This window comes from Calonectris borealis, chromosome Z (genome assembly GCF_964195595.1).
Source record: "Calonectris borealis chromosome Z, bCalBor7.hap1.2, whole genome shotgun sequence".
NCBI lineage: Eukaryota > Metazoa > Chordata > Aves > Procellariiformes > Procellariidae > Calonectris > Calonectris borealis.
The window spans coordinates 17125423-17141901 of record NC_134352.1 but is presented as its reverse complement, the minus strand read 5'-3'; the positions used below and the strand labels follow the sequence as shown (position 1 = coordinate 17141901).

Genomic DNA, 16479 nt, shown 5'->3' with positions numbered 1-16479 from the left:
TCACTGCAATATGCACTTTACAGACCCTTCACTTCTTTTGCAGCTAAAAAAAGAAGAATGAGGTATGAGAGGGATGTTGATGGCACATTGATGTTTTAGTTGTTGTTAAGTAGTGCTTACACTGGTCAAGGACTTTTCAGCTTCCCATGCTCTGCTGGGACAGCTAACCCAGCTGGCCAACAGGGTATTCCATACCATATGACGTCATGCTCAGTATATAAACCAAGAGGCATGGTCCGGGAAGGGGCATTTGCAGCTCAGGGACGGGCTGGGCATCAGTTGGCAGGTGGTGAGCAGTTGCATTGTGCATCGCCTGCTTTGTATATTCTATTATTGTTGTTGTTATTATTATTACTACTGTTCTACTTTGGTTTATTTCAATTATTAAACTGTTTTTATCTCAACCCACGAGTTTTCCCACTTTTGCCCTCCCGATTCTCTCCCCCATCCAACTGGGGGGGGGGGGAGGGGGTAAGCGAGCGGCTGTGTGATGTTTAGTTGCTGGCTAGGGTTAAACCATGACAACTGTAAAGATTTCCCATGTTTCTCCATCTAACTCTAAGTCCCAAAATGCACATTCACATGTCTGTATCCTGTTCTGCAGAATGGCAAGGCAATTTTATAACAGCTATGAGCTCCTGGGTGGCAGTTTTGTTGTTCTTATTTTCAGTCCCACCTAAGATGCTTGCTTTTCCCCTTAATCTTGTTTTCCCCATTCTTATTCCACCTCAAGCAACACATTTGATTCTCTCTTCTCTGTTATCTACACAGAGTTACATTGTTTTTTTCCTGGATTTATTTAATGGATGATCTTTGCCTAGACTTCATCTGTTACAAATTGCCGCATCCAGACTTGGACTCCTATTTTTCAACTTCTTGATAATATATTGCTTTTCTAGATGTTTCTGTTTTCTGAAGGAATACCTGAAGGCACCAATATGTCAAATATCTTAAAAGCAATAGAGCATACAGAACAAATGAAAAAATGCCAGCTGATTCACAGAGTACCTGATTGTTTTGCTTTCCAAGATATTAACAACGCTGTTGCTGTGTTGGCTATGTTTAAGATGAAATGTGGAAGCCTCCTTTGCCTTAGAATACTGACGATACTTAAGATACTGATGCTTATCTGGTATCTTTTAGATATTCAGTATATTGTGTTCTTTTACCCAAGATTAAGACACATGGGTTTTGACTCCACAGACTACACTTGGGTAGCCAGATAGTGTACCAGATGGGTACCCTTATTCACTTACATGAAATTCTGTATTGCTTCCCTCTGGAAATATTAAGAGTAGCATATTTATTAGACATCCAGTCACGCTAAAGGCTTTATTTGTTCAATTGACTGCTGCTTATAAGCAATAATTACATCATGACAGAAGGTAACAGACAAACATATTCATTTTTCAGTGCATAACTACAGCCTGAGCATGAATAGCTGGGATTACTGTGAATGGGGAAGAACCATTTAGATATATAACAGAAAAAAAAAAAAAAAAAAAGAATTATTTTTGCATAGAGGTGTTCTTGGTCTTTCAAAATCTGTCCATTACTTATGAAGCCACAATATTGCTTAAAATGCTTTAATTGAAACAGTTTCTGTAGAGAGAATAATATCTTTTATTAGACTGTCTACAGATAGTTGTAAAGAGTGGACTATTTTTATTAAGTGTTTTATAGCATATTGTAAGTACCTTAAATCTGAGTGGATAAAAGTGCACATATGAAAGAACAAGTCTTTCTTTCATCAGGTAAGTGTAACAGCATTATCAAAAGTCAGCCACGACTGGGAGAAAAAACAAAACAAAACAAAACAACAGGTGAGCCATTGGGAGGAGTGCTGTGAGAAGGATGCCTGGATTCGTCAGAAGAATTCTTCACTTAAAATCTGGCCAGGGCATCGTTTGGGGTTCCTATCTGCTTCAGTGCAGCCAGCCTTTCATTGTCTGTCTCTTTCTGAGGTCTTTCAGCCCTTCCCGAGATCTCTCCCCTTCACACAGTCCTCTGAAGCCCAGGTTCAGCCAGAGAACAGACGGGAACCAGCCTTTTGCACATCCTGAGACCTCCAAGTCCTAAAGAAACTGAATTAATGGGGGTGGTCCCTACTGCCTCACCCCAGCTGTGTAACAGGGCCGGTGCAGGCACCTGTCCCCGGAAAGGACTGGGAGCTGTGAATGTTCATCAGAGATGAATCCCTGCCTGTTGCCGAGGCAGGCCACGTTTGCCACGGATGTCAGAACACACTGACGTTTCCCGTGGGGCAACATTTCTTCATTGCCCGTGGAGCAGCTTTTGCAGTTCCCTGCTCAGGGTGTGGGTGCTGGTGAGCCTCACTGCTGGAGATCTCTGTACGTTACATATGGGGAGTCCTGGTACCTGAAGGGATGTGTTGCTTTTGCTGCTGAACTGGAAGCCTGACCGATGCCTAAGCCTTGGGAGTTGTAACCCATTCCTTAGAGCTATGTCTACGTTATCTATGGCCGAGATTGTTACTATTTTTTCCTTTTTTTTAGCTTTCCAATATGCATTTATCACTGAATTGGAAGAGCCGATTTGAAAGGACGAAAAGCTCCGGCACGGAACATACGTTCGACAAAAACGAGCGAACGAGCGAAGGAAAGTTGTGGTGACCAAGAGCTCCCTCTTGTGTACCACGGAAGAGCGGGCGGTCCCGCCTGCAGAGGTCTCCGCTCGGGGCCGTGCACCGCGGGCAGCACCTGCGGAGCAAGGGCACCCTGCGGGGGGGTCCCCGGGCGGAGCCGGGGCGCGGAGGAGCCCCCGGCAGCGGCTTCCCCAGCTCTCGGCTTACCTGTGCTTCGGGTATGTCCTGAGCTTTGTCGTGGCAGCGTGGGAGTACAATTCTGTAATGCAAAAGCTTTTTGCAACATTTGCAATCAATCATGTTTATTTCACTAATTTGTCTTAAAAAAAAAAAAAAAAGGCAAGAAAACCCCCTACGGAACTGACATTTTCTTATCCATTTGAAACAAAGTGTTATCCATTTGAACTTCTTACTTACAAATATATTTTTTAAAAGTGTTGAAAATCAAAGAACTATGTTTTCATGAATACAGGTTTACAAATTCTTGTCAATAAGACTTGAGACTCTGCAAGAGTGCATGTGGGGTATTTCAGAAGGTAGCAAGGGCCACACCTTTCCAATAATGATGGCCAACTCCTTGTACTGCAGCAGCTGTCAACCTTTTCCTCTCTGAAGCTGTACCTGTGGAAATATAGTAAATGCTTAATTTTGGGTGCAGCTAAATTTGTTTTTCATCCAAAACATTTATTTAAATGTGTTATTTTCTTGGGGTGTCCTGTCCGGATGTGTTTTGGCTTTTATGTAATCAACTATCACGAGCATAGACAGTAGTGCACTGACCTTTTAGACATAAACAAGCACACTTCTTGTTCACTGCAGTTTTGAAAACATGAGAACAGAGGTTAGAAAATGCACTGAACCTTAAAAGAAAGGATAAATTCAAGCAGTTTTAAGGTCTGGTGATTTTTTCCTCCACAGCATGACTTTGCACAAATCACACTGGAACTGTGGGCTGAAACTGTATTAGTAGTTAGTATACTTGACTGCCGTTCAAGTGTTTTGCATGTGCCAAAGTTCTTTAGGGCTGGTTCTTCAAGTATGAAGGTCAGTGAAAATGAAGATTAATTCGTATTATAACCCAACCAGCTTATTTTAGTCATTTTAATCTATCATAAACTGAGCACTGTACTGACAAATAAGCAGGAATTAATATCTGGATATCACTATTTATAGTGATAATATAGTACCTACTATTTATGTAAAATGTGTCAAAGCAAGCCCAAAGCAGAGGTTTTTAAAGCTGAGCTACTTAAAATGATGCAGCTTTACCATATTAAGTGAGTTTCAGCAGCAAGATAAAGCACAGCATGGAAAGTGCTTTAAGTGAGAATTAGAAGACAACAATAAAATGGTAACTGTTACATGCAGCTACATATCTAGCAAGGTATGATGGCCACACAGACTAAGGAATTTTATGAAAACACCTTTCAAAATCTCCAGTGGGGAGGATTGCATATTGAAGGACTGTAAAGGTGAAGAACAGCTTTTTCTGTTTTACTACTCAAATAACAGGAAATGTTATTTCAGTCATAAGATCTCATTTGATCTGGCTGAAATTACATCCATATGTACAGCCTCTAATACAGGCAAAAGGTCTCTAACTACCTCAGGAGAAAAGATTTGAAACTTGTCTCAGCTATTAAGCAGAGAAGAAGAAATACAGACACCTGAGTTTCCTCTACTTTGCAGGTTTCTTCAGCCTTTTTGCAGCTGCTTCCATGTGTGTTTCTGTAGAAATGAACTGCTTGTACCGCTATGGTTCATTAGCATTCTTCGGGAGAGAATGTTTTAATTAATGCCTGCACAAGAAATGCTTGTCGTTTGCGATTTTAATTTCCCATAGACAGAAAGTGACAACATACATTTACAAACTTGAAGTCAAACTAACCTAACAGTAAAATGAACCCTTGTTTTTTCTAGTCTTTGACTGAGAACTATGTTGTAATTTTACACATAAGGTAAAAAAGCACATTAATAAAATTATCTAGCTATGTATGTATGTTTGGGGAAGGTTGTAATTTAGAATTCTGCTTGCAAATATTCTGTCATGATAGAGAAAAAATAATAAAGATTTTTCTCAAGCAAGAACTATGCTGAAGAGCATCTGAAACTGAGTCTCACCCTAATTAAATAGATTTTCCAGTAGGAAAGAAAAAGTCTTCACATGACTCCCTCCAAAATATATTTATTGAACTTATTTTGGGTTTAACATCCATATATTATTTGCACAGTAAAATAATGACAACATGTGAAATTTTATTATTTCACAAACAGAATGGTTACACATGGAGACAGAATAATGGAAACTGGGAAAAATCTGGTAACAGTAATAGCAGCACCAGCAACCTGGAAAACCAGCAACCTGGTTAATTTTTTTATTCCTTGTAAGGATTACCAATTATTAACTGGCTAACTCAAGGAAAATTATAATGAAATCAACAAGTACAAAGGCATATGTAATGTTCTTCTAAAAGAGGAAAGCTCAGATCCTTACTGTTACAAATTAATATATAGTTCCATATATCATTTAGGGAATTGGACATCACGGTGACTGGGGTGTTTAGGAAATGGACAAATCAAGCCAGTTTCAAGCTTCAAAAGAAGTACTGATGTTCATAAGCAGTTCATGTTGCTAATAGTTCTTAACTACTATCGATCATTATCGCTACATATAGAAAACAACTAGTCCTTAACAAATCTATCCCAGGCGAGCTGTGAGCACACAACACAGTGGAGCTGATGCGACATAGTTAGTCTGAGGGCTATGCTCCTTCGTGGTCCTTAGTCACCAGGGCCAAGGTGATCAGGCTTGAGAGCTCCTTGCAGGCATTTTGCCGTCTTTCTGTTTTACTCAGTTGATGTTTTATACTCTCTGTTCCCGATCCAAAAGAAAAGGAAGTGATCTCATCTCCTCTTGATGAACTTATTTTGGGGATTGGGACGTGTTCTGGGTTTTGCTTATTCTGCAGATGCCACCAGACACCTTTCTTGCCTGCTCTGCAGGATTATCTTGGTTTTACCAGACATCTTTCCCCTTCTGCTTTGTTGTTTGGTTATTTGGTGACAGGTTTCCAATTGTCATTTCTTAGGTAAGCTTGATTTTGCCTATTTAGTGATGCTTTAAGAAAATAGCTGGAAAGAGTGAACTAGGAAGCCATAAGCTGCACAGGACCACTTCTGTTGCTGTGAAAAATCACAGAGTGAGTCTTCCTGAAATGTATTTCTTGCCACATGAAGGAGAAAGTGATTGGGAGCACTCTGCACAGGCATACAGGTCCTACAAGCCGATTTAAGTAAAACAGCTGAAGCTGCCTCCTATGGCACAGATATATAATCTGCTTTTGAGCTATCTCAACCATCAGCCAACACTTACATACAATCTGAAATAAACCCAGCGTGTTTAAATGAAAACAGCAGAGAACCAAGGGTTAATTGTAGGTGGATAATGTCTCCCTCAGAGGTGGCATGGATACTTGGTAAAGCACCTGCCATCTCACTTTAATCCATACCTGCAAACCTATCAGAGCCTTCAGCATATCAATTTTGGGTACCTCTGTCCTGTGAAATCCACAGTCCTCAAACAGGTGCCCAGGCTTCTCTAACAGTGATGAGAACGGAATCCATGGGCTCCACAAGCTTACTCAGGAGTCACCTCGTGACTAGAGGCTAGAGGATCACGAAGCAGCATCCCAGTGTGGTGCCTCTTTTGACAGGTTAGCCCCTTTTTCAGAGGAGCAAAACGGGAGGTCAGGCAGACCTACCCCTTTACAAGTTCATCCTCCTGCCCGGGAGACTGGAGCCGAGCTTTCTTTTTCCTACTCTGTCTGATTCACCACAGAACTTAAAATGAATATAAGGATGAGGTTATCTTTGATTTCTTCCTTTGAATTTGCTTTACTTTGTAAAAATAACTGGGTATGTACTGGCGTAGAACTTAAAGCCGCCATTCCTGCAGCCAGTGTGAGCACTTTAATCGGCATTTTCTCTCTCAGGAGCAAAGAACGTTTAACGACCTGTGAAGCAGAACTCTTCAGATGCACTCCCGTGTGCCCAGTTTCTGAAGATGGCGAGTGCCCAGGCTGCTTTTCACTGGCGCTCGGCGACAAGACCCACCCTCCAGCTCTAGGCCATGCCCCACGGCACCGCCAAGACAACCTAACCCCCGGCTGACCGCACCCAACGGACACAGAGCCAAAGGCCTCGACAAGACGGGGAGCCGGGACGGCGCCTTGCAGGGCTCACTCCGCAGGCGCACCGGGCCCCGGCGGGCGGAACACGGCGAACACCGCCCGCCGGCGGGGCGCCGCCCCCCACCGCTCCCCCGCGACCCCCGCTCCTGCCGGGCGGGAGGGGCGGGGAGCGCCGCATCGGCCCCGCCCCGTTCCCCGCCCCGTGGCCCCGCCCCTTTCCACGCCGCACACCACGTCTGCAAAACCACCCGCGGGAGGAGGGGCGCTCACCCGGAAGCGCTCCCGGAGGGCGGTGCCGCCCAGCGCGGGTGGTTCCGGGTGGCAGCGCGCTTCCCCGCTCGGCCCCTCCGCCACGCCGGCGCTGCCGCCTCCCGCCGGGCCGCCCGCTCCCCCCCGGCCCCGGCTCGCTCTGCTCTGCTCTGCGTCCCCCCTCGCCTCTCTCTGCGCCGGGCCATGCCACTGCGGGGCTCCTGGGCCGCGGGGCCGCGGGGGCGGCTGCCGCCGTTGCTTCTGGTGGCGCTGGCGGCCTGCGCCGCGCGGGCCTCCGAGATCACCTTCGAGCTGCCCGACAACGCCAAGCAGTGCTTCTACGAGGAGATCGCCCAGGGCACCAAGTGCACCCTCGAGTTCCAGGTAGCCGGGCGGCCGGGGGCGGCCTCACGGGGAAGCGCCGCCCCGGGCCTGGGCGCGCCGCGCCGGCGGAGCTGGTCCGCAGCCCGGCGCCGGGGAGCGGTGGCCGAGGGGCTTGTGCCGGCGGGGGAGCCGCGCAGCTTCCTTCGTTCCCTGCGCGCTGCTCGGCTTCGCTGAGTAGTTAGGCGAAGCGGCCGGCGCGGGAGCACCAGTGGGAGGCAAGGCAGAGAGCCCGGCTCGGCTAAGAAAACGCTGCCTGCTGTCGTACGCTGCGGGAGCGGCGGGAGGCGTGAGCTTAGTCGGGAGTCAAGAAAGACCTATAAAGTCGGGCCTGACAACCGGCAGCGTCTTTTACCCCGGCCACTGCCGTGCAGTGTCCCATCTAAACAGCGTGGGGAATGCCCAAAGCACCCCCGCCCGACACGGTGCCGCGAAAGTAATTTCCTTGCGGTTTGTGAAGAATTTGCATGATGAGCGCGATACAATTTAAGGAGCTAATGCTTCTTATTGCACAGTATGGTTCAAATGGGGGTCACAGAGCAAACAGAAAGTGATGGAAGAGGTATGCAGTACTAGCAAAGTGTCCCGGGCACGTAGCAAGATAGGAGTCTTACAGAAAATAAAACGTGCAGGCAACTACTGACGTCTTATTAAAGACGGTGGTTAACATGCATGTATTAAGTGAGGCCGCACAGTTTTTCTTACTTTCCCCAGTCTGTAACAGTTTGAACATGCAGCCATCACGATAGTGCATGCTGTGCAGCTCTAAGGTGTATCGAGCAACAGCCCTGACAGTTTTGGTGCCTTTGAGTGTATCAGCAGGGTTCAAACCTTCCAGTCTGTCACTTCAGCTGGTGAAGTCACTGACAGTACAGCAGCAGCACGAGAGAGAAATCATCCTTGGCTATGGGAATCACAGTTACCTTTGGTGGCTTTTGAAGGGGCTATGTACTTTTATGGTCCGACTTTTCGTGTTGAAGTCCTGTGGTTTTTTTCTCTCCCGGCTGCTGGCCCACCATTTGTATTTCAGGGAGTGTTGCTGCCAAATATCAGTCCTTGTTACTCTGTCCTGCATGTTCTAGTTCTTTCTTAGATGCATCTTTTTCCCTACCCGAATGTTTCTTGTCCCTGCCTGTTACTTTCATAAAGTCTTTTCTGTGCAGTACTTTCCTCCTTGTTTTGAAGTGGATATCCATGGAGGTTGCTGGACAGATAAGCCTGCTGTTGTCACTTTTGTCGGTGATCAGAACAAGAGTAGCATTGTTAAAAGTGAAGTCTGGAATTGACCAAGCACCGATAGACTGAAGTGCTGTGTGCATGTCCTTTGGCACTATGTCTCAAGAGCTGAGAGGAGGCTCAAGCAAGCTCCGTGGGAAGGAATCCTAGGGGAATTTTAAAGTTCTGGCAAATCTTTACCATGTATATGTAAACTGGCCCTTTCAGGGTCTATGATATAACTGAATGTGAGTGACTTTCATGTAATTGGTGAAAAGCACACCCCTGTCAAATTTGAGATCATACTTTAAAAATGGGCCACCATTTCATTATAGAAAAATCTGATTTTTGTTTTTCCTTCCAGCCAGGTAAGCATTTCTTTATGAAAATCCCAAGTAGATGCAGACATCCAGGGAGAGACAGCCAGAGATCCAGAACATCCAAAAATTTTTTTTCTCTTTGTATCCTGTCATCACATTTTTGGAAAAACTGTGAAGATAATGCTTGCCAACTGAATATTTTTAAAACTTCCTGTTTATGGAGCAGCTACTGCTCAGATCTCGTGTTATTTGAGGTGTACCATTAACATTACCGTTTTAATAACCTGATACCTAAATAATGTGAGTTTAAATAATACTATGTGAACTGAAGTGCAGATACTCCGATACTAAAGTATTTCAGTGATTTCTGCACACACATAAAAGGGACATGCCTTTAGACATAAGTCCCTTCCTCCTTCTGCATGCTTTCTCTTAAAAGCCAAAAGTTTGGAGCAAAGATTAAGTGTAAAACTACTAGCCTAAGAGCCATCAGAACACCCAAGTTATGAATACCTAAGCTACTGGATTAGTCTTTCTGTAGAGGTGGGAGAGCTAGTCTACAGAGCAATATGCTGTAGACCAACAATAATCAAAGCCTGAAAAAAACCTTGAGACAATCATATGAAGTCTTGAGCCACTTGTAGGCATTATCTGGATGTGCTGGTTTGGGGAAGAAATGCTGTACATAACTGACCCCCCAGAACATTGCTCTGTTCACAAGCACATGTGAAGAGGAGCGAGGTTGAAATACCTGTTCTACTGGTCAGATGCCATTCCTGCAGCCTAAAGCAGCTTGAGCTAATAGAGTAGTTACACTCTTTTGGCCGTACAGAAAGGAGCCATCTTACTGCATGTTAGCAGTCTCCTCTGGCTGAATCAATTCCATGGAGGACTTGTGGATAGAGCAAATGGTTGATTTGTTACAGTAATGTCTTTGCTGCCCCATCAAGGTTCATTTACTGTAGCCTCTGCTGTTGTACAATTATTTATAACAAAGTAATTAAAATTGCTTTTATAAACGGTTTGAAACTATAGTTGACATTACATATCCTGAACCTAAAGTATTTGGAATGTCTCCACAAGAAAATGATTTTGCAGCCTTGCTTTGAAAGATTTTCAAATTAATGCATTATATTTTAAAACATTTGTTAAAGCAAAAAATTTTGCAGTGCCAAATTGACAAATCATACCCCTTAGAAGAAATGTATAAATGTCTGGTTTGTTAAAAAGACAATTTCTTGGTTTTTGTTTTCAGGTGATCACTGGAGGTCATTATGATGTTGACTGTCGGTTGGAAGATCCCGATGGCATTGTATTGTACAAAGAGATGAAGAAACAATATGATAGCTTCACGTTTACTGCATCCAGGAACGGAACATACAAATTCTGCTTCAGCAACGAATTCTCTACTTTCACACACAAAACTGTGTACTTTGATTTCCAGGTTGGAGAAGATCCACCGCTGTTTCCTAGTGAGAACAGAGTAACTGCACTTACCCAGGTAAAATGCTCTTGTGATGATAGCAGCTGTTAGGTAGAGGCAATGTTTTTTCAAGTTCAGCTGCATTTGATTTGGATATCACTTTCAAAAATCAATGGATTGGAGCTTTTAAAATAGTCTGAATTACAACAAATAAGCTTTCTTTCTGAAGGTAGAATTTATAGAACAGAGCAGAGCTGAGAAGGAATCACCAAGTGCTTAAGAGAAAATGTAGTGACTTAAACCTTAAACTCTAGGCCACTATCTTCCTTTGTTTGTTGGTTGGGTTTTTTTTGTTAAGGGAACTTCCTTTTAATGGTTCTGTGCCTCTTGAAGTATGGATTTCACAAACTGTAGATATCAGTGGATCAGGGTTTTCAAAATTTCCAAACTTTGGAGAAACTTTGAGAATTGTTTTTGTATTTAAAATGGTAGAGTCTTTTTTGGGGGAGGACTTAAGTTGATCTCTCATGTAACTGCCATTTTTAAAATAGCGAAGAAGATTCTAGCAAAATAACAAATGAACAAAATCAGCCATATTTAGCTGGTTTCTAGATATTTGTCCTTTACAAGATACTACAAAGGGTCAGAGCATGACTATTATATTCTCAGGATTTTACAGTTTTGTACCACCTCTACCCAATCTAAATCCATCAAAATTTCCCTTGGAACACTTGCTTCATGAATTCTCACTAGTGTTCTTACATTATAACCATCACCAAACCTCACTTTAAACAACCATTAAGGAATGCTGCACATGGTCGCTATTTTCCTAGTCTGGACTCAACAATATAAATACACTTCCCAAATGCCAATCTCACTTGAATTTATGTCACATCAGTCTCAGTAGCTGAGATCTGTAACGAGTAGATGACTTGCTGTGAATTCAACTACAGCTCTTAACGTCTCTCTTCTTGTCACTCTTCTGCTCTGCTTTGTTTTGTATTCTGATTCTTGATCCTTGATCTTTCCATCTCTTTTCCTTACTTTAGTCTCCATTCTGTTCGGTCTGTGTGTTCTGTTACGTCTGTTTTTTCTTTTGCTATCTTGGCATCAGCAGAGGGATTTTGAGAATGCAGAACATGTAGTTCCTGCATCTAGCATCTCTGCAGCCCGTTGCCGCCTGTGAGGGAGAAGATACATAGAAAAATAGTTTATCACTGGGTTGTAGCATACACAATGCAAGTAAGGTATTTGGGAAAGGAAAAGTTAATTTTCAGAGTACAACACATCTTTGGTAAGGAGGTTCTTGTTGCAGTTTTCTTAAGGCTTGTAGCCAGACCAAATTTGGGCAGCCTTTCACAAGGACAGTAAAAGGTAAATCCCTAAAACCAAAGTGACTTTGTGTTTAAATCCCTTGTGCAGACTAGGAGAACTCTATAATTTATCAGCGAGACCAATGGCAGAACTTAGTTTGGAAAACCTCTTCCTGAATTTTGTTGAGAAGTATATCTTAGACTTGTTCGGACACCTGCCTTGAAGGTCATCAACTTGAATAGATAGACACAGATATAAGTAACTGACAGTGGTCCTGTCAGTGTGTTAAACATTTCCTTTTATAATAGCTTATGCTGTTTGATCTTCAGGAAATAGTAATTTTAAGCCATAAAACAGAAGAAAAACTGTGACTAGAAATTAAGTATTTTGAAGATCTGTTGATCTTGGTGATCAAAACACAGTGAGGGCTACTGACTTTTACTAACAGAAGATAAACTGAAAGTGAATGAAGTTTATGTGAAAAATTATCTAGGGCCTGGAAAACTGGTAATACTTCTTTTTCATGAAAAATGACAATGAAATTGGGCAATTTGTTAAGTATTTGTTATATGATTGTGTTAAGGAGCATTCAGCAACACTGAAGGGTAACAGAATTGTCCTTTCTCTAACCGCTTTTTGTGTACATGACCAAGGGAAGGGTCTCTTGCCAAAAGAACATGTTGAGTTCAGTACTGTAATTTTTAGGATACTGTGCAACCTGCGTGAGAATTATGCAATGAAGAATGTCATACTTGTGAAACACAGAAACATTTAATATATACTACATGCATCTTAATGTTACAAGCAACTGTTTGTTTTCCTGGTATGCGTGGAATTAACAACTGGGACGTCACTGACAATTTCAAAAGTGTTTCTATTGTTCATTTTGAACCCAAATATACAGGAATTTAGGATTTGTTTAGTCATTCTCAGAGCCTGTTGCTTTTTATTAGATCTGCAGTTTTACATGCTTCTCTATTTAATAGTCTATTGCATTCCTGTGTATAGAGTTTGATCAATGAAAGTTAAATTTTACTGCATTTATGGTATTTCAGTCTGACAATGGACTGAGTTAATCCTTAGCTTGCAAAGTTACATGAATCCTAATTTTAAATATCAAACCACAATAGAAAAAGCACTAGAAGGGTTCTTAATTCAGTGGTGTATATTTGTTTGCTTCTCTAGATGGAGTCTGCGTGTGTTTCAATTCATGAAGCTTTGAAGTCTGTCATCGACTATCAGACTCACTTCCGCTTGAGGGAAGCGCAGGGCCGCAGCAGAGCAGAGGATTTAAACACGAGGGTGGCCTACTGGTCAATAGGGGAAGCAATCATTCTTCTTGTTGTTAGTATCGGGCAGGTATTTCTCCTCAAAAGCTTCTTCTCAGATAAAAGAACTACAACAACCCGCGTTGGATCATAACTGGTAGGGGTAATGCTTCAGGTCATTGTGTGCTACTCACCTGTAAAAATTACTGTTGTCCAATTAATTGCAGGTACAAAGGATCTGAATATATGCAACATTCAAATGTGTCTACCCCTCATCCCTTAAAAATCACAGAACAGACCCAAAATATTATGAAAGGGACACATGATTTGAAATATTTTAAAAATACTTTGGAACATAAATGAAATATTTTAAAAATACTTTGGAACATATGTTTCTTCTGTATTAAATTCCTGTATTAAATATCTGGCAGTGACGAGCCTCTCTTCATTTCTACTGATTTTAATCCAAACTGAGTTTGATTTTTTACCAGTAAGATTAGCCATCTGCCGTCTGCAGTATAACACTTAAAGATAACCCAACAGTCTAGTGTCTGATAGGAGAGCCGATATATATGAAGATTTGATTTGATTGTAATTTTCAGGCTGAATGTGTTGGATTGTAAAAAGGCAAATGTGATGAACTGTAGCACATTGTTTTGATTTGCTTTTAAAAAAATAATCCAGTGATACCCCTTGCTTATTTGTAAAATTTTTGCAAGCCTGACACTACATCATGGTGCAAATTCTCCATCAGCCTGGTAAGTCTCCACCTTCAAAACTTGCTAAATTATATACTTGAGTATGTTTACTTAAACATACATTCTTACTATTCTTTATTAAAACAAATGCATTTCCTCTTTTACACTGTTTGTTTCACTGAACAAATTGTAAGCTGAGACAACTCAGGAAGTCCACTTTCTGTATTCAAAAATCCTAATCTCCAAGTTTATTTAGAAACCATGCAATAAAATAGGGAATCTTGTAACTTTATCACTGAAACTGTACAGTTTCTGTACTCATATGTGCTGCTGCTGCTTTTTGGATTTAAGACCAGAAGTAGCTTGGTTTGTTAAGCAGCACAGCAGCAGCACTGGACGAGGTTATATTATGTGTTAGGCACATAGAAAGCTTTTTATTAATTTGTTTTCCTATTAATAGGCCAATTTGATATTGATGCTGCATTGCACGAGTGGTGTAAATTTTACTGTCCTGTGTGTGGTGCACTGATACTTGATGGCCTTGTGCATCTAATTGCCACTCTTTTTTGTTAGTGGTCAGGAAATGTTTTAAATATTTCAGGTTATCTTTTTGGTAGAGTTATAATTACATTGTTTCCACTGCTCATGTCTTTAGTAGCTTATGTACTGTAAAGTCTTGTTTTATTTGGATGTGGAAGGTCGTAAATGTATGTACCTATAAGTAGCTTGAATTGAGCTGGCCATAGTAACTCCTTCAGAAGGCTCTGGAGGAATAAGTAGACTGACCAATTCTTAAGTGCACACAAACTAAACCAAGGTGAAAAAAATTGTCATATATTACTGGTTAATTCAAAAGATGCTTTTAAAACGAGTTCTCAGCAAGCAGAGAAAGAATGCTAAACCCTTACTAATTGCCTGTATTATTTCTAGCAAAAATTTGAAATTACATGTACAGGCGACACTTGAGCAGTCTGAAGAATTGGTCTAAGATGACTTGATTTTAAAATCTTGTGATGGTTGAAAAAAAATAAACAAAAGTGCACCTACTCTCTGTTGTGAACTGAACAACTGCTCTTTTGGAAACTGAAGAAAAACCTCAAACAGCTCAAAAATTATTTAAAAGGTCAAGGGGGTATTAAAAAGCTTAAGGTATGTAAAATGCAGGATTATATGTAATGTTTTTCCATCCCATACTGAATTTTAAATACTGCAGTCCTATTTTGGGATGCAAGCTTCCCAGAAATAGTTAGACTCAAAAAGATCAGAAAACAAAAAACGTAGTGCTTTCTTCTTATGATACAAATCTGTGCCTGCACACAATATTATTGATTGTACCTATGTGCTTTATTCTTGTGTTTCAGCAACTGATACTCAGTACGTTTTTTGCTGCACTGCACACAATAATAACGCAAGTGGTACACTTGGGTGCAAGTGTCAGATGAAAACATGATTTAATTTTGATAGCATCCACATTATCATCTTCTGGAGTTTGAATATCACTTGTGTAGCTTTAATCACAACAAAAGCATTTGTTTTAAAGATTGAAACATGTTGGGTTTTTTTCCACTGAGTTTTTCTGTGTGCTGTCAAAATTGGTAAACAATGGGATAAAACAGATAATGGACGGCCATCACATACACGTCTCTATTCTTTCGTAATGTTTGAATGTGTGAAGTGGGACGGTTCAGCTCAATATTACTCCCACTGCAGAGGTTTAGTGGACTTGACTTTTGCATTGAAGTTAGGTATCCGAATGAATCTTCTGGTATCCTGCTGCATAATATGCAGCAATAGCTTAAAAATGCCTTTATTTTTGTGTTATTAAAAACATGGCACAAATACACGTTTAAACATAGCTGTATATAGGTTTTAAAGTAAGTGACTGAATAGGATATAATAAAACACATGCTAAAACACAGTGGGTGAAGAAATGCATTGTGACTTTTGGTTAAAGCTGCATCTTTTTAATACATGAAAAGAATAGTTTGATTAATGGTGTGATACACAAGTAAACGCCCTGTGTTAAAGGGGATATAACTGTTTTTAATTGCTAAAGGCCCTGGGTTTCAGCTATTCCTTGGATGTTTTATGTTTACAGAACTTCTTTTCATGTCCTGAAATGTCAGTTCTTGTTTTAGTTTGGGGGGGGGGAAGTTTCGTTTGAATAAGACAAAAAGCAGACCCTGTGAATATTGTATGGGAAAATAAAAATTAATATATGAACGTGGTCTGATTGTTTTGTTTGCATGTAGGAGTGGGGAGCATTAGTCTTCAAAAAATCTTTGAATAGCGATTTGAGTAGTCAGCTTGTATTTTAACACATTACAGTTAATCTGTGTGTGTTAACACCTGACACTTGATCATTACCTCTATAGCTGTACATCAAGAAGTGTACCGATTCACTGCTGTTCATAATTAGCTGTGCTTTCAGGTCACTGGAAAAACTCAAGTTTCAGCAAAATAGTGTGGTTACTGGCTCTTTGCTCAGCACATTAGAAGTGCAGGCAGTAATATACATAAATCTGTTCCTGTTAGAGTGGAATTCAAAGTATTTGACTACAGATGCCAGGAATTGGTTTGGGACCTACTGCATCTTTTCACATTAATTCTGCAGATACAAGGTTAATATGGAATGAGCTAGACAGGTGCATGCAATTAGGGGTGTCTAATGATGGGATATAAACTTCAAATACTATGTAGTAACTAAATGTGTGATTGGAGATATTTTATATTGTGTAGTTTCTTGCTGAATCTTACTACATACAAGTTAAGTTTTAAAAACCAAATAGAGTAGGCATCATTCCTTTGTGTGGGCA

The 16479-nt window shown here is 41.3% G+C and overlaps 1 protein-coding gene across 1 annotated transcript; it reads left to right on the top strand.

The window, feature by feature from the left end:
* The first annotated feature begins 7081 nt into the window (after positions 1–7081).
* On the top strand, positions 7082–15886 carry LOC142075797 (transmembrane emp24 domain-containing protein 7-like). The gene is made up of 3 exons (XM_075137717.1): positions 7082–7428; positions 10216–10461; positions 12883–15886. The coding sequence occupies exons 1-3, from the start codon at positions 7249–7251 to the stop codon at positions 13117–13119; spliced, it is 663 nt and encodes a 220-aa protein (XP_074993818.1). The 5' UTR covers positions 7082–7248; the 3' UTR covers positions 13120–15886.
* The last annotated feature ends 593 nt before the right edge of the window (positions 15887–16479 follow it).